Raw genomic sequence first — 26,538 nt, forward strand, 5'->3', positions numbered from 1 at the left:
TTTTATTAGGTACATCTGTACACCTGCTTCTTAATACAAATATCTAATCAGCCAATCGTGTGGTAGCAACTCAACGCAGACATGATCAAGAGGTTCAGTTGTTGTTCAGACCAAACATCAGAAAGGGGAAGAAATTTGAACTTGACTGTGGAATGATTGTTGGTGCCAGATGGGATGATTTGAGTATCTCAGAAACTGCTGATCTCCTGAGATACTCAAGCACAACAAGAATGTAGAGTTTGTAGACAATGGAGGGATAAATAAATAAACACCAGTGAGTGGCAATTGGGTGACAACACCTTGTTAATGAGAGAGATCAGAGGAAAATGGCCAGACTGGTTCAAGCTGACAGAAAGGTGACAGTAACTCAAATAACCGCGCATTACAACAGTGGTATGCAGAAGAGCATCTCTGAATGCACAACACATATAACCTTCAAGTGGATGGGCTACAGCAGCAGAAGACCACAAACGTATACTCAGTGGCTACTTTATTGGGCACGGGAGGTAAATGATAAGGTGGCCACTGAGTGTAGGAGTGGGAGTAGGTAACTTGACCCTTCCACATGCTCAATACAATATGACTAATCCTCTCTCAGTAACGTGTTCTTGCTCTATCCTCATGTCCATCGACGACTTCTGTGTCTAGAATTTATCCACCAAGGTTGTAAGTATAGTCAGTGACTTGGGCTTCCACAGCTTTCAGTGTCAGAGGTTTACCAATCACTGAATGGGTGAAACTCCACGTCTCAGTTCCGAATCTCTTGCCTTGTAACCTGAGATCATGTCTCCCCTTTTGAGCTCACTTCACCCCAATCACAATTTTCAATTCCATTTTTAACTCCACAACAAATGGAGAACACATGGAGCTTAATTTCTCTAACTTGCTGTCATTCTCCCCCCTCACTCCTCTCATTTTCCATTCCTCATTCTGGTTCCCCTCATCCTTCCTTTTCCTCGTTGGTCAAATGTCTTCCACTACCAGATTACTTCTTCTTCAGCCCCTTTACCCCTTCCACCCATCCCCTCCCAGCTTCTTACTTCGCCGCCCCCCTTCCCTCAGCCAGCTACCTTCCCCTTCACCTGGTTTCACCTATCACCTGCCAGCTTGTACTCCTTCCTCCCTCTGCCATCTTCTTATTCTGGCTTCTTCCCCCTTCTTTTCCAGTCCCTGTGAAGGTCCTCGGGTCCTCGGCCCAAAACGCCAACAGTTTGTTCCCCTCTGTAAATGCTGCCTGACCTTTTCCAGCACTTTGCACGTGTTGCTCAAGATCTCCAGCACCTGTTTAGCAAATAGAGCTGCCATGCTGGCATGCAGCAAGACCTAGACAATATTCTCTCCTAGGCCAACAAGTGGCAAATACCATTCACAGCACAGACGTGTGAGACAGTTGCTGTCTTCATTGAGAGGAAATCTAACCACCTAGTCCAGACGTTCATTGCCATTACCTCACTAAGCCCCCTACCATCCATATCCTGATAGAGCAGGGTTCCCAATCTTCTTTATGCCATGGAGCCTTACCTTTAATAGGGGTGTAATGTTGAGCTTTATAAAGCACTGGAGGCCTCACTTGAGTATTGTGAGCAGTTTTGGGCCCCTTGTCTTAGAAAGGATGTGCTGAAACTGGAGAGGGTTCAAAGAAGGTTCACAAAAATGATTCCAGGATTAAACAGCTTGTCATACGAAGAACAACTGGGACTGTATTCAATGGAATTCATAACAATGAGGGGTGACCTAATTGAAACCCATCGAATGGTGAAAGATCTTGATAGAGTGGATTTCAAGTGGATGTTTCCTATGGTGGGAGACTCTGAGACCAGAGGACACAGCCTCAGAATAGAGGGGAGTCCTTTTAGGATGGAGATGAGGAGGAATTTCTTTAGCCAGAGAGTGGTGAATCTGTGGAATTCATTGCCACAGGCAGCTGTGGAAACCAAGTCATTAGGTATATTTAAGGCAGAGGTTGATAAGATTCTTGATTAGTCAGGGCATGAAGGGATTTGGAGGAAGGCAGGAAATTGGGGCTGAGAGGAAAAATAGATCAGCCATGATGAAATGGCAGAACAGACTCAATGGGCCAAATGGCCTAATTCTGCTCCTTTATCATATGCTCTTACGGGCTTGTGGACCTCAGGTTGGAAACCCTCATGACAGAGAACAGAACAATACACCAAGCACACATTTTTACATTGATCTTACACCAACTTTTTCTATTCTTCCAACATCCTCATTAACTCCCCCCCCCCCACCGTAATATCATGAAGGATCCCACCCACTCTGCTGATGGACTCTTTGTCTCACGCATATCAGGGAGAAGGCTATGTAGCATCCACACCAGGACCACCAGACATAAAAACAGTTACTTTCCCCAAGCAGTTAGGGTGATCAACACCTCCGCCCACTAACCCACTCCTCCACAACCTCAACCACCACTACTTTATCATTTCCAGTCAGAGTCACCTTGCGTACAGAGATTCCTATGCCAGTGTCACTTTATGGACATACAATCAATCTGCAGTACTGTGCAAAAGCCTCAGGCACATGTATATAGCTAGGGTATCTAAGAATTTTACACAATACTGTAGTGATTTTATTTATTGCACTGAACTACAGCCACAAATAAAAATTGTGTCATTGTGAGTGATGATAAACCTGATTCTGATATGGGTCTCTGTTGTGGACTGAGAGTGGGGAATCATGGTTGGGAAAAGGGGAGGGGAGAGGGGAGGGAGCGAGAAGCACTAGAGATACATTCTGTAATGATCAATAAACCAAATGTATAGAATCAAATGACCTTGGCTGGTGTCTCGGGGCTGGGTGTGTCTGCACCCGCACCAACTCCTGCCCCTGGCACTCCTTCTCTGCCACCTGTCCCACACCTCTCCTGTGGTGCTCCATTTCGAATATCCTTTACTCCCGCCAGATTTACAAACTCCACGTTGACAAATACAGTACTGTGCAAAAGTCTAGGGCACCCTAGCTATATAATAAGATTTTTTTGCACAGTACAGTATGTATATGAGCTATCTTAAGTATTTATATGGATTGTGTTGTTATTATTGTGTTTCTCATCTTAATGTGTTTTTTTTTGTGCTGCATCAGATCTGGAGTTATAATTATTTCATTCTCCTTTATACTCGTGTGCTGGAAATTACATTAAATAATCTGGAATCTCGAAGCAGAATCTACAATTTATACCAGGGGAAATTGACAGCAGTCAATTAGCTTACCAAATTTTGCATATTGTTGGGATGCGGGGTGGGGGGGGGACCATAGTATCACAAGTAGAACTTGCAAACTCCGCACAGCCAGCATCCAAATTCAGGATTAGACCTATGTCACTGGAGATGTGAGGTAGCAGATCTACTAAATGGGCCTCTGTTCCATTCTCATGATGTGACGGTGGGATTTGAACTCACAATGCAGTGGTCAAATATCAAAGTTCAAAGTAAATTTATTATCAAAGTACGTTTATGTCACCATATAATTCCCTGAGCTTCTTTTTCTTGCAGGCATTCACAGCAGAACAAAGAAATACAATAGAATCAGTGAAAAACTGCTCACAAAGACTGACAAAGAACTAATGTGCAAAAGAAGACACTGTACAAATAAGCAAATGATAAATATATAGGTAAATAAATAAAACAGAGACTATGACTTGTTCTCAGTATTATTTATTTATCCACAGCTGAGGGGCAACCTGCTCACTCAACCCCATCCTCTGTGTGTGTGTGTGTGTGTGTGTGTGCGCGCGCGCGCGCACGCAAAGAAGGGAGAGGAGGGGGAGGGGGGGAGAGGGAGAAAGAGAGAGAGATAAAGAGTGATAGAGGGAGGGAGAGAGAGAGGGGGAAAGAAGGAGACAGAGAGAGAGAGAGGGAAAGAAAAAGAGAGAGAAAGGAGAGAGGGGGTAGAGAGAAAGGGAGAGGGAGAGACTGCCCGTCCTCTGGTGGGGAAATCAAGAAGAAAGTGGCCTAACCTGAATATAAAATCCGGACCAAACACAGTGGGTATTGTCCTTTGATAACCTCAGTAATACCAGTAATACCGAACGTAATAGATGGACCACGCTTTGTTCTCATGTGACGTTTCTGTAATTATAACACTCGGTGTCATTGAGGGTGAGGTGTTATACAATTGTTAAAAATGGCAGATATTTTAGTTACTCTGTATTTCTCAGGGAGCTGAATGAAGTGATGTCTGAGAGGTTAATGGTGTTAAAGGTCAGCTCAGTATATTTTCAAAGCTGATTAAATTCTGTGCTCGGCGGGTCACAGTATCCGTCCTTTAACCCCTGTTTATTGCTGCACATTCATCTGCATGAGTAGAACACAAGTGTTTTTTATGCGGATTTCGGATGAGCGACAGATGTTTTATTATCTAAGCCCTTTGCACCAAACACAAACTATCCAGCACCCACCCCTACCTTTGGCTCCCTGTGTATCCACAGGTACTCCTGCTCCACGGGCTCTTTCCAAACAGTAGGCACATTCATAATGTCACAGAGTAACGCAGCAGTGAAAAAGGCTCTTCGACCTAACGGCACGGGATAGCCTTGTGGTTGGTGCAATTGCTTCACAGCATGGGCAATCACCGATCAGGGTTCAAATCCCGACGATGTCTGTCAGATGTTTGTACATTCTCCTGCTGAATTTCCCCCATGTGCTCCAGTTTCCTCTCACCTTCCAGGGACTTACAGGGATGGGTTAGTAGGTTCCCGACATGCCTTGCTGGTGTCGGAAGCGGGGCGGTACTTGCAGGCTGCCCCAGCACAATCCTTGGACTGTGTTGGTCATTGACACAACTGACACATTTCACTGTATGTTTCAACGTTTCAATGCACACGTGACAAAGGCTAATGTTATCGGTTTGCTTTTTACTGTTTGCACAATTTGTTATTCATTCCACACATTGAGTGCTTGATGGTCTTGTTGTGTGGGGGGTTTTCTTTAAACGGGTTCTCTTTGCTTTGTGGCTGCCTGCAAGAGGACGAATCCCAAGGTTGTATACTGTATACATGCTTCGATAATAAATGTACTTTGAACTTTGATCTTTAATCTTTTTTAATTATTAAACTCATACGTCATGGCCAAGACGTCTACCTAAGTTAGGCCCACTTGCCTGCATTTGGTTCAGCTCCCTCCAAACCTTTCCCATCAAGAAACGTTGAGTGAGGGTTTCACAACCTGGGGTCTGCAGACCCCTTGGTTAATGGTAAGGTTCCATGGCATAAAAAGGGTTGGGAACCCCTGCTTTAGATAAAAGATAAAGAATAGCCTTATTGTATTTCTTTATTTTCCCATTAATGCCTGCAAGAAAATGAATCCTAAGGTAGTATAGGATGACATTAACACAAGAGATTCTGCAGATGCAGGAAGTCCAGAGCAATACACTAAAATACTGGCGGAACTAAGGAGTCAGGCGGCATCTACGGAGAGGAATAAACAGTCGACGTTTTGGGCTGTAACCCTTCATCAGCATTGGAAAGGAAGAGGGAAGAAACCAAGAATATGAAGGTGGGGGGAGTGGAAGAAGTATAAGCTGGCAGGTGATAGGTGAGGCCGGGGGAGTGGAGAGGTGGGTGGCTGGGGGAGGAGGGATAAGGTGCGAAGATGTAACTAATGTTCTAGTCTCTGCCACCATCCTTGGCAGCACTTTCTACGCAACCATCAGTCTCAGTGTAACGAAAAACTACTTCTAAAATCACCACCACCACCCCCCCACCCCCCCAGTACTTCCTCAATTCACCTTGAAATTAGCCATTTCTGCATTAGGAAAAAGTCTCCAGCTGTCCACTTGATCTATGTCTCTTAAGAGAGGGCAGAGATAGGGAGCAGAGACATTGTAAGGGTAAAAGACATCTTAAACATTTTAGCTATGAAGTGGAGCAACACACACAAAATGCTGGAGGAGCTCAGGAGGGAAAGAAACAGTCGATGTTTCGGGTGGACGACTGGCTTAATCAGAAGTAATTGAATGGAACGGTGCAAGTTTGAGAAGATCAGATTTTCAGACTAAAGTGTTACAAAATAATTTTTCAAACATTCATTCCTCATCCTCATCTGTTGGGATGCAGGTAGCCAGAGATGCAAAGGGACTTGGGAGTCCTAGTGCAGGGATCCCTAAAGGTTAACTTGGAAGTTGAGTTAATGGTAAGGAAGGCAAATGCAATGTTAGCATTCATTTCTAGAGAGCTAGAATACTGAGGCTTTATAATTCATTGGTCAGACCACGTTTGGAGTACTGTGAGCAGTTTTGGGCCCCATATCTAAGAAAGGATGTGCTGGCATTGGACAGGATCCAGAGGAGGTTTACAAGAATGAACCCAGGAATGAAAGGGAAAAGGTATGAGGAGTGTATTAAGGCTCTGAGCCTGCACTCATTGGAGTTTAGAAGGTGTGGGGGGGGGGGAAGTTCTCATTGAAACCTATGGAATATTAAAAGGCCTAGATAGAGTGGACGTGGAGAGGATGTTTCCTTTAGTGGGGGAGTCTAGGGCTAGAGGGCACAGACTCCCAATAGAAGGACATCCCTTTAGAACAGACATGAGGAATTTCTATAGTCAGAGGGTGGTGAATCTGTGGAATTCATTGCCACAGATGGCTGTCGAATCCAAGTCATTGGATGTAATTACATTGGAGGTTAATATGTTCTTGATTAGTCAGGGTGTCATAGGTAACGGGGAGAAGGCAGGAGAGATGGGATAATAAATCAGCCGACTTGATGGACCAAAAGGCCTAATTCTGAGATGATGCTTTCATGCCAACTTGTAAGCTTCTTCTTCCCCTTAAGTCCATCACCCCTACCAGGGCATTGGCTGCCAACAGCAGCTCCCCGGAGTCCTCTGACCTGGGCCAATAGAAGTTTGATCAGCCCTGTGGCTTCCACTTTCACCACACACATCTTCTAGCTCTAGGTTTTTACAGGATGGGGTTGCTAGCTTCATGCCCAACCTTCCTCCTTTCGCAGCCTGGCTTGGGACCATCCAAGACAGAGTTCTATTTGCTGGCTATCGGAGTGTGTCCCTAGCTGACAAAGGTGGCTGTGTCAGGACTACAAAAGCCAGCTCTGTCAGACTGAACCAGCCCTGCTTGTTCTCTATTCACTGGTGTCAATTTTACACCACCTTTTACATCTGGGTGACTGAGCATTTCAAATGCAAATTGAACACGGCGGTTCTGTGCGTCGTTAGAGTGGAAATGAAAGTCCGGTTGCTAGGAGACGCATAAATTGATATGAATCACATCCAGTGGCAAAATGCTGCTGAGGAGGCGAAGATAGTGAGGGAAAGTCCAGCTGATAGCTCATCAGGACAACTGTGTAAATGTCACGTGCTGGTTAAAATCTAACAGAGAATCTTACAAAGCAATTCGGCCCATGATGTCTATGTACCATTTGCTACTGTATTCTAAGAGGAAAGTTGATGCAGGTCACATTTTGTTCATTCTTTTTGGGATACAGCACAGTGTTAGGCTCTTCCGGCCAAACAAGTCAGTGCCATCCAATTACGCCCCTGTGACCTATGAACCTACCAACCAGTACATCCTATCAGTGCAGGAGTGCATAGAGGAAACCCATGCTGTCATGGGGGAAATGCGTAAGCTCCTTACAAACACCGGTGGAACTGAATCCGGGTCACTGGCTGTAATAGTGTTACGCTAACTGCTACACCACCATTCATTTGATCATAGAACACAGAACAGTACAGCACACAAAACAGGCCATTCAGCCCACAATGTTGTGCCAAACCAGCTAAAGAACAAAAGCACCCAGACACTCATCCCTTCTACATACATAATGTCCATATCCCTACATCCTCCTTACATCCATGTGCCTATCTAAACATCTCTCAAAAGCCCCTAATGTATTTGCCTCCACCACCATACCAGGCAGCGCATTCCAGGCATCCACCACTCTCTGAGTAAAAAAACTTACCCCTCACATCCCCTTTGAAATTACCTCCACCTCATCCTCAATGCATGCTCTCTGGTATTGGACATTATGTGCCATGTCCTATGACGTGGGAAATCACGGTCTTTCCATGACCACGATTGTTCTTGGCAACTTTTTCTACAGAAGTGGTTTGCCATTGTCTTCTGGGCAGCGTCTTTACAAGACAGGTGACCCCAGCCATTATCAATAATCTTCAGAAATTGTCTGCCTGGCGTCAGTGGTCTTATGATGTGCATCAGCTACTCATCCGACCATCCGTGGCTTCACGTGACCCTGATCGGGTTGGGGGTGGGGGGGCTAAGCGGGTGCTACACCTCGCCCAAGGGAGACCAGCAGACTAGTTGAGAGTCTGCTGTGTTAGTGTGCTGTCTCCTATATGAAACTTTTGAAAGGTTGCACTTTTTTAGTATTGTGTGCAGCTCTGGTAGCAGCATTAGAGTAAGGATGTGGAAGATTTAGAGAGGGTGTAGAGGAGATTGAGCAGGACGCTGCATGCATTAGAAGAGATTAGACAAACTTGGCATGTTCTGTCTGGAGCAGTGGAGGCTGACGGGAGACCTGACAGAAGTTCGTAAAGCTATGACAGACATGGATAATGTATTCAGTCAAAATCCTCCTCTCAGGATAGAAATACCAGAGGGCAGACATTTAAGGTGAGGGGGGACAGGGTGAAGGAGATGTGTGGGGCAGGTTTTTTTTGACATAGAGTGTGGTGGGTACCTGGAATGGGCTACATGGAGTGGTAGGGAAGAATATATGATAGAGGCATTTAAAAGGCTTTTAGACGGGCCCATGAAAATGCAGAGAATGGGGGGATGAGAATCGGGTACAGACAGAAGGAAATTTGTTTAATTTGGAATTGCCTTCTGCACAGACACTGTGGATCGAAGGGCCTGTTCCTGTGCTGTACTGGTCCGTGTTCTATATTCTGTCTGTTCCATGTTCCATGTTTTCACCATTTCTACAGTGCTGCTGCTGGACCATAGACCATAAGGCCATAGGATATAGGAACAGAATTAGGCCATTTGGCCCATCGAGTCTGCTCCGCCGTTCAATCATGGCTGATCCTTTTTCCCCCTCCTCAGCCCCACTCCCCAGCTGTCTCCCCCTAACCTTTGATGCCGTTGGTCCTCCAGCCTGAGGGTGATCTCCTCCTGGGCCAAGGGGAGGCCACGGACCGACATGTTGGAATGGGAATGGGAATCAAAATTAAAATGTCTGGCCACCGGAAGCTCTGATTTTGGCAGATGGAGCGGAGGTGCTTGATGAAGCGTTCCCCAATTTACGACGGGTCTCACCAATATAGAGGAGGCCACATTGGGGACACCAGACACAATAGACGACCCTGGCAGATTTGCAGGTGAAGTGTTGCCTCACCTGGAAGGACTGTCTGGGGCCCTGAATGGAGGTGAGGGAGGAGGTGAATGAGCAGGTGTAGCACTTTGGCCACTCACAGGGAGAAGTGCTGGGAGGGAGATTAGTGGGAGGTAATCTTGTTTGCTGATTGAGCACATTTGGATCTGGAGGTGGAAGGAACATGCACTGTATCAGAGCCATTGAGAACTGTGTAGAACATCCCAGTTACCTCAGGTACATTGGGTAATTAGCACAGACTCCGCTTGCTGGCATTTCTCATGTTTCACATAGCTTTCTGTAGAAATATTCACGGAAGAACAAGCAGGTGAAGACCAAGGTGGGGTCTCCCAAGTCCATCAGCAAACATCTCGACAAGTAGGATTGCCACCACCTCTACCCCGTCCTATCTCTCTGCACTTTGTGTGAGTGCAGTGTACAGCCCAGATGCATTATGGTCCATCATCAACTCAGCCCTCCCACTGACAGGTCCACAGGAGGCGCTACCTCAAGAAAGTGGCTTCTGTCGTCAAGGATCCCCAACATCCGACTCGTGCCCTCTTCCATTAGACAGGAGGGAGAGAAGCCCAAAGTCCCAAGCAACCAAGTTTAGGGACATCTACTGTCCTGCAACCATCAGGTTCTTGAACCAACCTGCACAACCCTAACCTTACCGCAGCAACAGATTACTATGGAACACCTCTTGCAATACCAATGTTTATTGGCTTATTATTGTCAAATGTACTGAGATAGAGTGAAAGCTCCTCTTGTAAACCGTTCATACAGATCAAATCATTACCCAGTGCATTGAGGCAGAACAAGGTAAAACAATAACAATGGCCTGTCATGAGGTTGGACACTTGTCTGAGTGTGTGTGTGTGGGGGGGGGGGGAGGGAGGAAAGGTGCTTTTTTTGCTGTTGTTTTGTTGTTTGTTGTGTTCTGTGCTGTTCTACTGAGCATTGTGGGCATGCCATGTTGCCGCTGGAATGTGTGGCGACACTTGTGGGCTGCCCCCAGCAAATGCTTTGGTAGTGTTGGTTGTTAATGTGAACGGCACATTTCACTGTACGTTTTGATGTACATGTGATAGACAAACCTGAATCTGAATCAGTGCAGAGTGTAACACTGACTTGTCACTGATTGTGATTTTCTTTCTTGTACTACTCCTTGGTTTTACAGTTTACTTCTCTCTCTTCCTTTATTGCCTTGTAGTTGTATGTGCATAACTTACTGTACATTGTGTGCTGTCTGTACTTAGGTGCCCCTGATACTGCTGCAAGCGTTTCATAGTATTTATGCACGTGACCATAAATTTGACTTGACTTGAAGCTACAGCTACACATCAGTTAGTACTTTACATTGGAGATTTCACTAAGAGATAAGTACTAGAGTAGGAACAAGATTAGAATGTTCAGTCCCTCAAACCCGACCTTTGGTATGTAATCTAATTCTCCCATCTTTTTAAATCATAAGACATAGGAACAGAATTAGGCCATTCTGCCCAATGAGTCTTCTCCACCATTCCATCCTTGTTGATTTATTATTCCTCTCAACCACATTCTTCTGCTTTCTCCCTGTAACCTTTGACTCCCTTGCGAATCAAGAACCTATCAACCTTCGCTTTACCCAATGACTTGCCTCCCACAGCCACCTGTGGCAAAATTCACTACCCTCTGGCTAAAAAAATTCCTCCCCGTCCCTGTTCTAAGGGGACATCTTCATATTCTGAAGCTGCGCCCTCTCCCTCACTATAGCAAACATCCTCTCCACATCCACTAGGCTCTTCAATATTTGATAGGTTTCGATGAGATTCCCCCCTCATTCTTCTAAACTTCAGTAAGCCATCAAACAACCCCTCCTATGTTCCTGGGGTCATAAACAGACAGACAGTTACGAAACAAAGAACCACCATGGAACCAACCCGATCAAAGGAAAACATCAAACCCACTTCCCCCCACACGCAAAAAATAGTGCAAATGGCAACCAAATAAAAACAATCAAAAACACAGAATGTAAAACACAAAAGGCATGTTTCTGAACTGAACTGTACTGAAATATGCCTCTTGTGTTTTATATTCTGTGTTTTCGATCTTTTTTTTCGTGGTCGTTTGCGTGAATTCTTTTTTTACATGTGGGGGAGGAGGGATTTGATTTTGTGTGTTGCTGGGATTTGACGTTTGATGTTTTTCTTTGATCGGGTTGGTTCCATAGTTTTGTGGCTGTCTTGAGGAAGATGAATTGTGTCTATGTATCAAAGGTCCAGGACTCAGGTTATTTTATACTACATCAGCATTTTGCATGAAACATTGGTAATTGGGTGGGGATGAGTTAAAAGTGGAGGGGGGACATATCTTAATGCCATCAAACCATCCGCACTTACCACCTGCAGCAAGGCGAGGTAGCCCAAGCCGACGTTGTCGAAGTTCACCTTCTCGTTATACCAGCGGACATCCGGACTGTCCATGGCTTCACACTCGGACCTGTTGTTGACCCTGTCAATGGGGAACACTTCTCCGCTGGTGAAGTTCTTGCACTTGGCGAACTTCCCTGCAAACAAGTTGACCCCCATGATGCTGAAAATGAGCCAGAAGATGAGACAGACGAAGAAAACGTTCATGATGGATGGAATGGCGCCGATGAGTGCGTTGACCACCACCTGGATTGGATTCAATGGGGAAATGGATTAGAGACTCGTGGGTTTATGCCAGGCAAGGTGAACACTCTGCCTGTGTTTACTCTGTACCCCGGTGTTACTTGGCGTGGAAGCTTTTCTTCGCAATTCCCTCCAGAAGAGTATAGAAAGAGGAGAGAACGAGACAGCTGTTTCAAGTCAGGTGGCATGCAGATGGACTTTCTAATGAATGGGGGGTTGTAGCCCAATGAGGGACACCTTATTAAAGTGGGACACCTGGGAGGTGTCATTTTTCCCATTCAAGTCTGGACTGCTGAACTGTTCCACACCCCCTTTCAGACCGGACAGTTGTGTCTTGGATTTTTGTCCCAGTTTAATAGGAGCAGGGGTGCCTTAGTTGCTTGGGGATTATAGTAGGTTACACAGGAGGTTTCCTTGCGATCCCTCCAAAGGGAACCCGACCAGCACTTCAGACCATTGCTTAAGAGTGGGGAGCCACGACTAAAAGGCCAGTGATGTGTACAGAACTTGCACCAGCACATATTATATGCAGCTGTCTCATCCACCACTTTGTAGGGGTACAGCGTAATACAGGACTGGTGACTAATTGGCAGCGTTTTCCTCTGAAGAACATCCACCACACAGGTCGATGCACTGTGACCAAACTACACAAACACATATGACTACATATGCCCGCTCGCAGTTTCAGGAACGTGCAGTTAGGGAGCTCCGCAGCAGATGGCATGCACATCCGGTTCATTATCGCTTCTCCTGGATTCTCTGCTGAAGAACAGTGTCTGTCTGAAGATCCAATTAAGCTCTTGATAAAAGTTAAAGCAAGAGTGGTCAGGCAGAAATGGATTGTGAGAGTGATCAGCAACTATTCAAGCTGGCATTGCTCCTCTCCAGCATCTTGGTTACCTCGGAATATTGGGATGACCCAATGGAAAGAGTGTTTTAAGTATGTCCATGCTTCATTGTCATGAACTGAATTTTGGAACTCCCTTGTCAATGGCACTGAGAGATACTTGTGACAGGAGCAGTAGTGCCTCACCAAGCTTTACGGTACCACTGACCTGGGTTCAATTCCCACCGCTGCCTGCAAGGAATTTGTACTGTTGGATAACTGTTTATTTTCTGATCAGCTTTAATTCCAAGATTTCAGTTTATTTTAAGAGTACAAACAAACATAAAAATAAGAAGCAAACTAAATAAACGATGCTTGGAGGGGAATTAATGCCAAGGGGTGTATAGATAAAAGAATAAAGATGGCGCTTCTGAAAAATCTGTCACCTTTATAGATCAGATAAGAAAATTCCTTAGATAGAGATAACTAGTTAATAGGTTGCATAATTATTTTTTAATTTTATTCTTATATGGATAAGGTATTCGCAAGTATTACACAAACTTTTTTTACATATAAAACCTTTTCCATTTTTTAAATATGTATAAATCTATATATATTTATACATTCACCAGTACACGTTCATGTTTGCTCCTACCCACAGACATACATATCCAATCCCTGTGTACTTATTTACTTCATTTTATAATTTTTTCCCAAATCTGTTTCTTTACTTGTATTAATTCCACGTTTTCCAGAAATAAAACAGTAAACATTCGAACCAAGGGAGCTTACATTAACACTATTACTATGTTGATGAGGAAAGCAGTATGAACCTTTAGGAGAATCATCTAAAGTCTGCTCGCATTGAGGTTATAAATTCAATCCATTTATTCCAAATTTGATAAAATTTTTCTTTTTGAATTCTCAGAGAGTAAGTCATCTCTTCCATTTTAAATATTTCCAAAATAATTTCATGCCAATCTTCTAATGTAGGTGATGTTGGATTTAGCCACTTTCTGGTGATTGATTTCTTACTTGCTGCTAAAAGGGCCTGCAGCAGCTTTATATCTTTCTTCTGTTCCAAAAACAATACATGCCCCAAATAGAGAGTCTCCAAACTCAGAGGTATCTGGATCTTAAGTACCTTAACTAATGTTCTATGAATACCTTTCCAATATAAACTTAATTTAGGGCAATCCCAAAAAATATGGAAATGATTTGCCTCCTTGGAGCCGCACCTTCTCCAACACACCACGTTTGTGTCTTTATATTTTTCCTGGTATGGGGTCTTGAAGTATCTTATAATATTTTTTCAACAATGTTCTCTCCAAGTCAAAGAGTTAGTCGAAGACCACTGAAAGCTGCATATTTTCCCCCAAGCCTCCTCTGAAAGTACCAACCCCGCTTCTTTTTCCCACTTCTCTTTAATATACAACGTGTTTTCATTTTTGGCATGAGAGAGGGCTTTATATAATCGAGAAATAGATTTACTTGGTATTGAGCTGTAAGCGGATTTCAGAATCTTGAAAAATTCTAATTCTGCTGTTGATAAGTCTGTATATCTACAACTCTGGTTAAGGTAGTGTCATACTTAAAGGTACCTAAAAACATCATTGTGTTCTAGGCCGTATTTATCCTGCGGGGATTGAAAACTTTGTAATGCACTTTTATGTGTGAATGAGAGGTGGGTTGTAAGACCTTTCTTTATCCATAGATCAAATCTTTTATCTCCTCTGCTGGGAAGGAATTCGGTATCATAAGCACACCATCTGAAAAGTTTTAACATGTTGTAGAGTCCACATGAATTAGCCACTTTCTGCCATACTTTTAGTGTGAGATTTAATTAGGCTGCATAATTAAAACAATTCCATCACCTGGGTAATGTGCTAATACTTAGCCAGTGAAAACAGAGAAAGGTGATAAACCGTTAGTTTAGCTGCTATACCGCTGTCTGCCAGTGAGTGTGAAAAATACACGAGTTTGTTAAAAAGTACAAATCTTATAAAAAGTATTATTAAAAAACAGTGGTTTCCAACAGTACATTCTCCCCGTGACTGTGCAGGTTTACTCTGGGTGCTCCGGCCACATTGCAAAGGTGTACAGGTTAGTCGGCTAATTGGTTGCATGGGAGTAATTAGGCTGCACAGGCTCGCTGGGCCAGCAGGGCCTGTTACCGTGCTGTATCGTTCAGTGAGTGAGTAAGGGGACTGAACTGCTGGTGGGCCATGAATCATCAAGTGCTGCCTATATGTTCCCACTAAGACCAACGACATTAAAAGGCAAGTGAATCTCAGTGATCTGTCCGCCTGGGGAATGGTGACCCCCCCCCCACCCCCCGAGAGCACTCTCACATGCCATCTGCTCCAGTAAGTACACCATCAATGGACAGTAATAGTGAGGGTAATATTGGTCAGTGCTCACCCCCATACTAATGCTGACACTGGTACATGTGCATACTGCAGACTATCACACAGCAACCGCATGCCAGTATCTAACACCTACAGCTGTTCTAGGTTGAGACCATACTGCGAGATCCCAGTAACAGGCTGGGTGATAACGCGCTCCATTCAGGCAGCCGCTACTGGCACCAGACAGCACGGTTTTAACCAGCAGATACTTTCTGTTACTGACCCGAGGTGCTAGTCAATGGACTCCATCTCACCGTCATACTCAGATACCATCTCCCATCCTACAATGTCTATGAAGGCAGCTAGATCACAACACACACACACACAAAACTATAGAGCTACGTCATACCAGATGCGCTAATAGTCAGCTTCTGTCGATAGTGCACTGTATGTATCAATGGACTATTGAGATGCACAGATTTGTATTTCAGAGAATGATCTTAAGGCACAATTACTGTCAGGCACAATGGTGATTGTATTGAACCTGCATTTACTGCAACATATCATTTTCCTGCTGAGACTCTGAGAATCTGTAAGTTGAGGAATCAGAATGATTCCAGAAATGAAAGGGTTAGCATATGAGGAGCATTTGATGAATCAGGGCTTGTACTCACTAGAGTTCTGAAGAATGAGGAGGGATCTCATTGAAACCTACCAAATATTGAAAGGCCTAGATTAGAGTGGGCATGGAAAAGACGTTTCCCATTGTGGGAAGAGTCCAGGACGACAGGGCACGTCCTCAAATTAGAAGGACATCCATTTATAACAGAGATGAGGAGGAATTTCTTTAGCCAGAGGGTGAATCTGTGAAATTTATTGCCACAGATGCCCGTGGAGGCCAAGTCCTTGGGTATATTTAAAGGGGAGGTTGATAGGTTCTTGATTAGTTAGGGCAGCAAAAGGTTATGAGGAGAAGGCAAGAGAATGGGGTTGAGAGAGGAAACAAATCAGCCATGATTAAACGGTGAAGCAGACTTAATGGGCTGAATGGCCTAACTCTGCTCCTTGCTCTTATGGTTGCCAAGTAAATTAGGTATGTTCATAAAAGGTCAGGAAATGCAGAGATACAGACTACGTGGTTTGGAGCAACACACAAAACGCTGGAGGAACTCAGTAGATCAGGCAGAATCTATGATACCACAGGTGTTACCTGACCTGTAGAGTTCTCCAGCCCTTCTCTGGATTTTCAGCATCTTGTGTGTCCTGGGATTAGTTTGGATTGACACCACGGTTGGTACAGACATTGTGGGCCGAAAGGCCTCTTGCTGTGCAATGTCAAAAGAGCCTGCAGCTTTCCTGAATTCATCAGCAGTGCATGTACCATGTGATCCAGACAGCCTTCTGACTCTTCTCCGTCACTCCCCAGTCAGCCTCGTTGTGTTGCTTCGTCTGTTTTGCTGCAAAGCACCCTGGCCATTCTCTGTTCTGCTATTAGCCTCACAACCCCATGATTGCTGTCAAAAGCTCATCTCAAAACAGTTTCTTAATTTTAATTTTAATTTGCTGTGTCTTAGCGTGTCTGTCATTAATTAATCCGATGGATAATACCAGTGAAATCTTCAAGGAAATTTCTACAAAACTTTAGGTTAACCTTATGGGTTAAACTGATTGGCATAACATGACCATAAGCACATGTTCCATTTAGAGTGTCTCAGAAATACGGTGAATTGCTTCCTTTTAAATTGCCTGTCCATACTTTGTGATATCTTCTAACGCATCTTGAATTATATTAGAGTTTAAGAGTTGGTGTAGTCTCCTGTGGTTATTTGGTGATGAATAGCTGTTGGATTTGAACTGACGCTGGGAACAAAACATTATAAAGGATGCCCCTTTGCAGCATGCTTTAGGATTTAATATTCTGGGGCACCATTTAACTGGCTTTTATGGAGAGAGAAGAAAAGTCATTTAGGCAGACAGCATGCCTGCATTTATTAGTCGAGGTATTGAATTCAAAAATCAGGAAGTTATGTTGCATCTGGGGTTTTGCATACAGTTCTGGTCTCTGCATTATAGGAAGGATGTTGAGGCTTTGGGGACAGTGCAGAAGAGGTTTAGCAGGATGCTGCCTGGTTCAGAGGGCGTGAGCTGCAATAAGAGTTTGGACAAACCTAGGTGATTTTCTCTAGAGTGGCAGAAGCTGAGGCTGAGGGTGAATCTGATGGAGGTTTATAAGATTATGAGAGGCATAGATAGAGTAGACAGACAGTATCTTCTTCCCTGGGTTGAAATGTCTAATTTCAGAGGGCATGCATTTAAGATGAGAGGGGGTAATTTCAGAGGAGATGTGAGGGGCACATTTCTGCACAGTGGTGGGTTCCTGGAATGCACTTCCTAGGGTGCTGGTAGAGGCAGAAACATTAAAGACTTTTATGGGGTGTTTAGATAGGCACAGGAATGTGAGGGATATGGACATTGTGTAGGAAGAAGGGATTAGTTTAGTTGGCTATTTGATTACTAATTGAATTGTTTTGTCTGGAACACACTGTGAGGGATGGTGGTAGAGGCTGATACCACTGGGATATTTAAGAAGCTCTTAGATAAGCACATGGATGTAAGAAAAATGAAGAGTTATGGATCGTGTAGGAGGGAAGAGTTAGATTAATCTTGGAGTACCTTTATAGACATTACTGTGCAAAAGTATTAGCAGGGACATGTAAAAAAATTCTGTAAAGCAAGATACTTTCAAAACATGAAAAAGTTCTAGATATCAAAAATTACTATAAAGAGCGGTAAACAGTAAAAAAATAAATCAAATCAATATTTGGTGTGACCACTCTTTGCCTTTAAAACTGCATCAGTTCTCTTAGGTACACTGTCGAGCAGTTTAATGAGAAAATTGGCTGGTAGGTTGCTCCAAGCATCGTGGAGAACTTGTCATAGTTTGTCTGCAGACTTTGACTGTCTCGCTTGCTTCTCTCTCAGGGTAATTCCAGACAGCCTCAGTGATGTTGAGATCAGGGCTCTGTGGAGGCCATACCATCTGAAATCATATAAAAAAGTCTTGGGTGCCTAAGACTTGTGCACAGTACTGTTGGTTGGTACAGCATCATGGGCCAAAAGGCCCCTACTGTGCCTCACTGGTTCATTTTTTTCTAAGAAAAGAAGATTTGTACCTTCTAATTTATTTTGAAGGTTGCTTTGAAAAACAAGACATCCTGGCCAGGGATCTCCACAGGAAGGAGGGCAGTGTACCAGGTTTACAAAGAAGATGGCTTTACATAGTGTGGGCATCCTGCTTACATTTACATTTGTCAGGAGTTAATGAACCAGCCGCAAGCCCCATCAAGGCCAAAGACTTCAGTGAAGCAGTGTGATTTTTATAGAATATCAATGCTGGAAACACACAGCTGGTCTCTGGAGACAGAAACACTGAGTTAGCACTTAAAGTCGAAGACTTTTTGTCAGAACATCTTTGGTATGGAAGCGTTATCTCTGGTTTCTCTCTTCACAGATGCTGCCTGCCCTGTTGAGTCAGAGACATTGTGCAGCAGGGGAAACAGGCCACGCTGACCTGACCGGTGGGCTCTCTTCCATATTACTCCCAGGTCCCAGCATTGGGTCTAAGGCCGTCTATATCTGCGTGTTCCAAGTGCTCATCTGAAATTCCGTCAGTGACTGCTTCTCCCATTCTCTCGGGCAGTGCTTTCCTGGTTTTCACCCTCTCTAGTTTTCTGTATTGCGGATGTCGGGTAAGATACCCTCCAGTCTGCCCTCATGATATACCCCCATCCCAACATCCTCTGCTAAATGGAAAATAGACTCGGCCTCTCCAGTCTCTCCTGGTAATAGACCCCCCCACCCTCCTCAGCTGTGGAAAATAGACTGAGCCTCTGCAGTGTCTCCTCATAATATACCCCTCCCACCCCGACCTCCTATGCTAAGTGGCAAACAGACCGAGCCCCTCCAGTCTCTCTTCCTGTAGAACTGCTCCATCACCAGGTAACGTCCTGGTGAATCTCCTCAAAAGTCAAAGTACATTTATTATCATAGTACGTCATCTGTCACCATATACTGCTTGAAATTCTTTTTATTTTGCAGGCATTCACAGGAAAACAGAATTTATGAAACATAGAAACATAGAAAATAGGTGCAGGAGTAGGCCATTCGGCCCTTCGAGCCTGCACCGCCATTAAGTATGATCATGGCTGATCATCCAACTCAGAACCCTGTACCAGCCTTCCCTCCATACCCCCCGATCCCTTTAGCCACAAGGGCCATATCTAACTCCCTCTTAAATATAGCCAATGAACTGGCCTCAACTGTTTCCTGTGGCAGAGAATTCCACAGATTCACCACTCTCTGCGTGAAGAAGTTTTTCCTAATCTCGGTCCTAAAAGGCTTCCCCTTTATCCTCAAACTGTGACCCCTTGTTCTGGACTTCCCCAACATTGGGAACAAACTATGAAAAACTATACATAAGTAAATCCTGACGAACAACCTATTTAGAAAAGAATGCGCCCTTTCCAGCACCATCACATCCTTCTTAGTAGTTCTGGACATTTCTTTAATACTGTCAGTGACACTACCCCTACCGGTCTCTGTGTGAGAAACGTCCCCTTCCATCCCTCTGACCCTAAACCCATGCCCTCCACTTATATCTATTGCTGATACGGGTAAAAAGTTCTCTACAGTCTGCTCTGACAATGTTATATGCTTCAGTCATGACCCCCTTAACCTCCTCTATTCCATGGAAAACAGGTCCAGCCTCCCCTCACACTGAAATGCCCCATCCCAGGCAACATCTTGGTGAAACTCCTTTGCATCTTTTCAGCACTATCACATCCTTCCTCAGCCAGAATTACATGCAACACCTCAGCTGAGATCTAACCAGGCTTTTGTAAAGAGAAAGCACAACTTTGTTGCTTCTGTATTCGGTGCCCCGACTAATGAAGGCAACTAATGCATCCCTCTTGCATATCTAACACATGTTCTCAGCTTCAAGGATCCCTCTATCTTTCAGTACTCCCTTGGACCTCACCATTCACAGTGCAAGCCCTAGCCTCATTCAGCATCACCATCATTATCTGCCGTGTTGTATGAATGGGCGATCATGGTCTTTGTGACCATGATTGTTTTTGGCAAATTTTTCTACAGAAGTGATTCACCATTGCCTTCTTCTGGGTAGTGTCTTTACAAGATGGGTGACCCCAGCCATTATCAATACTCTTCAGAGATTGTCAGCCTGGCAATCTGGCATAACCAGGACTTGCGATGTGCACCAGCTGCTCATACGACCATCCACCACCTGCTTCCATGGCTTCACTTGACCCTGACTACATCTACAGCTTGCCCAAGGGTGACCAGCAGGCTAGCAGAGGGAAGGAGTACCTTACACCTCCCTGGATCAAACTGCATCTGCCATTTTTCGGCCCACTTTACCGCGATCCCTCCACTTTCTAAGGCTGCCTTCCCCCACTATCAGCAACTCCATCAAGCTTCATGTCACACTGATTGTGCCTCTCAATTCCAAATCTAAGTAATTCATATATCACAGATAGCAGCCAGCACATTTGCATATTCTATAGAATATTCCCAGCATTCTCTGTTTTTATTCCAGATTTCCAGCATCTGCATGCTTTTATCTCCCTGTTGCTGACTATGGCTGGATGATACTGACAGTGCTCCAGTGATTCCACAGAGAATCCCTGACGATTTGCACTGTGGTCATCAGTGCCCTGGACAGATACACATTTGTGCAATGAGGCTTGGATGTATGGTGCATGTTGGAGGTCAGATGACCTCTTCTTCTGGCTCTGGACTCATCGTTGACTCAAGGTATACTCTGCTGCGCAGTCTGAGGGGAAAGGATGCACTTCGCACCTGGCCCCTCTCCTATTATACCAGTCATCTCGAGAGCAGATCCATGCATTTCAACAGACTTTCAGAAGTTAAATTTAGCTACGCTATTTTCATATTTGTGTAAGTTTTAATTTTAACTTGTGTATTTTGTATATTTAATGTATTTTCAATTTTATATTATATTTTGTATTATTTTTCATTTTCAATTTTATTTTATATTTTGTATATTTTTATTTTAATTTACTTAGCAATAGTTCAATGAGTTTGCATCTAATTTATTTTTAATTGTAGATCTGATGACTTGAGGCATTTAGTCCACCCGGGAGTAGAGCCAGAGATTTGGTCACCTCTACACTCACAGGACGTCCCATAAGCCAGGAACCATCCCATGAAGTGTAGAGGTGAGGTGGCCAAATTAGCCGGAACCCCCAGGCATGTAGGATGAGTATGGATCGGCATTCAGTAGTCAGGTAGACTCAAGTGGGCCAAAGAGGGCCTGTTTCCATGCGGTATGAACCTATGGCCCTAAGTATGGTCATGGGGTGGAGGGTGGGATCGAGCAGAGGTACAGGACTAGAGTAGCCACAATCTCACCATTGGCATATTAATTCGAGTTTGTGTCAGCGGCCCATCGATTGATCAGTCCTCCCCCCACTTCAACCTGTTAACACTGCCATCTCCAGAGAGTGGGAAAGGTTTCACCGTGTTTACCAGTGCAGATGGGAGCCATTCTCCCAGTCACATTTAAGACAACATTTTGTCTGCTGGAACCGAGGAGAATGTCCCATTTTGCTTTGGCTACAGATGGCATCCTGGCTATTGGAATTTGTATCTGACAAATCTCGATAAGACCAGCTGAACCTGAGCTGTATCGCTGCCTTTTGGTTTTGTTTACAAATCCATGCATAGCTCAATAGCATGCAACACCAACCATTTTACCATCACTGCCCCTCTAAGGTGGCCCTCAATGGTAAGAATGGCTTCAGTGTCACCAACAGGCTTCCAGATCTGCCGCATCAAGACAGAGTTCCACAAAGCATCATAGACTCCTTCAGACTTCATTGTCCACTCGCCCAGCTCCAAGGCATTACCCTTCTACCCGCTCACCCACCCTCACCACCAGCGCCAGGCAGGTTGATAACATTACTGCCGGCAGACCACCGGGCACGGTGTGGATTTGTGTCCAGATTGAATGCCACTGGTGAATTGATCCACTTTGGAGGGTCAAACATGAAGGCAGAGCACAGGGTTAATGGCAGGATTCTCAGCAGAGTGGAGGAAATAGAGAGACCTTGGGTTTTAGACGGGATGCAGAGCCGGGCTGGGAAGTGGCAGATGGAGTTCAATGCAGAAACGTGTGAAGTGATTTGCTTTGGAAGGTCAAACTTGAATGCAAAATGTAGGGTTAATAGTAGAACTCTGAACAGTGTAGAGGAACAGAGGGACCTTGGGGTCCACGTCCAGCAATCCCTCAAAGTTGCTGCACAGCTTGATAGGGTAGCTATGAAGGCGTATGCTCTGCTGGCATTGGACTCAGCTCAAGAGCTGTGAGGTAATGTTGCAGCTCCATAAAACTGGTTAGATCACACAGAGTATTCTGTTCAGTTCTGGTCGGTTTGTTATGGGAAGGATATGGAAGCTTTGGAGAGAGTGCAGAGGAGATTTACCAGTATGCTGGTGAATGGAGCAAAGGAGGATGAGAGGTGACTCGATAGAGGTGTACACAATGATGAGAGCTATAGATTGGGTGGACAGCCAGAGACCTTTTCTCAGGATGGAAATGGATAATTCAAGGGGGCATACCTTTAAGGTGTTTGGTAGAGAGTATAAGGCAGATGTCAAAGGTGTTGGGTACATGGAATGACCTGGCAGGGGCAGTGGTAGAGATGGATACATATAAGAGACTTCTAATTAGGCACATGGATGATAGAAAAATGCAGGGGTATGAAGGAGGGAAGGGGTAGCTGGATCTTAGAGTAGATTAAAAGGCCAACACAACATCCTGGCTGAAGTGCCCGTACTGGGCTGTAGTGTTCTATGTCCTATATGCTCAAGTCTGTGCAATTTCCAACATAAATGGTCACTTTGAAGAAAATTCTGCAATTACTTGTGATCTGCATTTTCATTTTTCTATGAGCATTGAGTTGTCAGTTCTGGAAGTACTAGAGAGGGAATTAAGATGGGTCACCCACTTGTAATACTTTGAACCTGCTGGCTTTCCGATGGGTGTTGGGATGGGAGTGGTGTGGACAGGGGCACGGTTTTACCAGTGACACGGGGGTTGGAAATTGAGATGGTCTGCGGCGGCAGAGTACACAGTGAGATCCCTGGCAGAATTGTCAGCCCTGATAAACAGGCCCCCCTACAACGACTGCTGGTTAAATGATGCTTTGCTCACTGGACCTGCCTGGGAACACAAAACGATAACTTATTATATATCCCATTTCAAGATGGCATCCGATTCCAATGCATGACAATTGATTTTGTTTGAACGTTAGGAAAGGAAGTAGTTAAGATTCAGATGCCAGCTGGACTCCAGAATTTCCTGACTCTGTCTGTAGTCAATGGGTATATAGTAAGTTGCTTTAACTACTTATCAGTAACACTACATGCTCAATATCCTGGACTGTTCCATGCGCTGATACATGCTCCAGACTACGGCTTATTGTGATGGAGAAGGGGATTCCGACAAAATGGAAGCCAACCGCAGAACCTCAGTTAAACAATAGAAGGCTTTCTTTTCACCGTTCTAGAGAAAACTTAATCTGCTTTTGGGTGATATTTTAAACAAGAAAAAGAAATCAAGATACACGTAGTGGCTAAAGCTTGTAATCTTGTGAAACATGGGTCCTGCATTTCCCCAGATTAACTCCCCAGGAATCAATGAATTGGAAATGGAATCTGGCCCTTTTCTGTCCCCTCCACTTACATCAAATGGAACAGAAGCAGACCATTCGGCCCCACTATCCTGTACTGTTACTTCAACACTTTAGAACTTCTCTCTCTTTCAAATTGCTTTATCTCAGCCATTCAGTATATTTTCTATGCTCGTCTAATTTTCTCTTGAAAGCACCAAAGTTATATACCTCAAGCAGTTACCATATGCTTTCAGAGTAGAAAGGTTCATCCTTGGTTCCTTTCTGGATTTAGTAATAACCACCTTTCCTTCTTGGCCCTGAACTTTGGCTTCTGCCTGAAGATTTTTCCCTCCACTGTACAACCTCTTGAGTCTCTTCCACTTCTTCTAAGAGGTTACCTCAATGGTCCCAATATCTCAAAATGACCTCAACTTCAAACTTCCCTTTCACTAAGCATATGATTCCTGAAAGGTCCGGATGTGGAAACATTCGTGTTTGTCTGCGCCACTGGCACGAGAATTTTTAGAAGTGTAACTCCGTAAACAAACATATTGAAATAAGCACCATCTACGAACCCTCAAGAGCCAAAGAAAAGCCAATAGAGCTCAAAGGTCTACTGCAGGGATAGCCAGTCTCGACCAAGGCAAGTGAACGAGGGCCTAAATAAACACAAGCACTCCTAGTGAGAAACACCAACAACTGCACACTGAGGATGCCACCTTGACTGGTGATAAAACCTCTGTAAGCTAATTGTCAGGCTCGGTGAACACCACAACATCAAATGCCTCAACCCGAGCTATCAATATTCACCACGATCCTAAATGGAAAAATATGTCGCAACAAGAGGCATTTTTTCTTCTCCCCACTCCCATCAGACAGAAGATAACAAAATCCAAGAGCATGTACTACCAGGTTCAAAGAAAGCTTCTATCCTACTGTTATCAGACTCTTGAATGGAACTCTTGTATGATAAGGTGGACCCTGAGCCTCATAATCTACCTCATTTTGATCTTCCACTTTATTGTCTACATGCACTGCACTTTCTCTGTAACTGTTACGCCTTATTCTGCATACTGTTATTGTTTCTATCTCAATGTACTGTGTAATGATCTGATCTGTAAGAAGAGTAGGCAGGATGAGCTTTTCACTGTATCTCAGTACATGTGACAATAATAAATCAATTTCAACTCCAACTCTATACCCTAACCTTCTAGATCCCGTTTACTTCTCATTTCTTGGCTTATTAACCTACACTGTCTTCTAATCTGGCAATGGCACCATTCTTGAAACCTTGTACATCCTTCACACTCACTATCTTTGTGATTTCTCCAGCTCTATGTCCACCTAAGGACTCTAGTTTTCCCTAATTTTCTTTCAAACACTTAAGGTGGCCTTGCCTTCAGCTTCAGGGACCTTAAGGTCTAGGATTCCTTCGTTGAAACACTCCTCTCAAACCTTCCTTAAGACTCACTGAGTTTTAAGATTTGCCTTAACATCTCTTTATGTCTCTCAGAGTCACGTTCTATTTGATAATATTCCTGTAGATCACCTTGAGATGTCTCAGTACATAAGAATCACTGCGGTGATCAGCGGATAGAGATTGCAACCAGAACCTTCGGCCGTTTCTCCTTCCCAGCTGTTGGTTGCACCTACTAAATATTGGGACCAAGGTTGGACAGTTCGCCCACACTGGGATTCCAGCCTTGGGACATTGTTTCATTCAGGACATCTCTTGATTGGTTTGTTTCACCTGGAATATTCTGGGTCTCCCTTCTCCAATTGGGACATTTTAGGTTCACCTGTCTCACTCCTGTTCTGTCTGTGTGACCTTTGTAAACCTTTAGGCTCTTCCTCTGCTTTGTCAATCCCACTGGTTCCAATACCTGTAGCTCTGAAACCTCGCCCCTTTCTAACAATCTTCAATCGGAAGATCACCAGCCAGTCCTGATGGGCCGAGGGAGGTAATGTGCTTCATCCTGAAGGGTCCCACTGGCTGTGAAACTGAAGGCGGAAAGCCACATCAAAGCTACCAGTGATGTGGTCCAGTGGTGAGAGGTAAATCCTTTGCAATGGCCGTGAACATGATCAACACTGCTCGGCAGAGTGCAGCAGTAAAAGAAGCAAATATTGACCATTGCCACTAAAGGATAGGAACTGAACTGGGAGACTCAAAGAGATTCTCTGTGCTTACTGGCACTAACTCTAACCACGAGCAACAAACAATCTGCTGGAGTAACTCAGCGGCTTGAGAAGGCGGAAAGGAATTGTTGACGTTTCGTAGAATGTAGGGCACCCTGGCACAATACAGGCCATTCAGCTCACAAAGTTGTGCCAACCTTTTAATCTACTCTAAGACCAGTCTAACCCTTCCTTCCCACAGAGCCCTACAGTTTTCTATCATCCATGCACCCATCTAAGGGTTTCTTAAATGCCTCTAATGTATCACCCTTGGCAAGGGGCTCCACACATCCACTACGCTTTCTGTAAAAGCTTACCTCTGACATCTCCCCCCCCATATTTTTCTCTAATCACCTTAAAGCTAAACCCCCGCATTCGCCACTTCCACCCTGGGAGAATGTCTCTGGCTATCTACTCTACTTTACCTCTTCTCATTTTGTACACCTCTATCAAGTAGCCTCCTTCATTCCGAAGAGGAAAGCCCTAGCTTGCTCAACCTATTATGCCCTCTG

General features: G+C 44.4%; 1 protein-coding gene across 4 annotated transcripts in view; it reads right to left on the reverse strand.

Moving 5' to 3' along the window:
- The window catches only part of scn5lab (sodium channel, voltage gated, type V-like, alpha b), a 480,040-nt gene that overhangs the window by 25,624 nt on the left and 427,878 nt on the right, over positions 1 to 26,538 (reverse strand). For all 4 annotated transcript variants that reach the window (XM_072254130.1, XM_072254129.1, XM_072254125.1 and 1 more), the window contains one exon: positions 11,685 to 11,960. In XM_072254130.1, the coding sequence (XP_072110231.1) occupies positions 11,685 to 11,960 (276 nt within the window). The remainder of the gene's footprint in view (positions 1 to 11,684; positions 11,961 to 26,538) is intronic.

The sequence above is a fragment of the Mobula birostris genome, chromosome 3 (assembly GCF_030028105.1).
Source record: "Mobula birostris isolate sMobBir1 chromosome 3, sMobBir1.hap1, whole genome shotgun sequence".
Lineage (NCBI taxonomy): Eukaryota > Metazoa > Chordata > Chondrichthyes > Myliobatiformes > Myliobatidae > Mobula > Mobula birostris.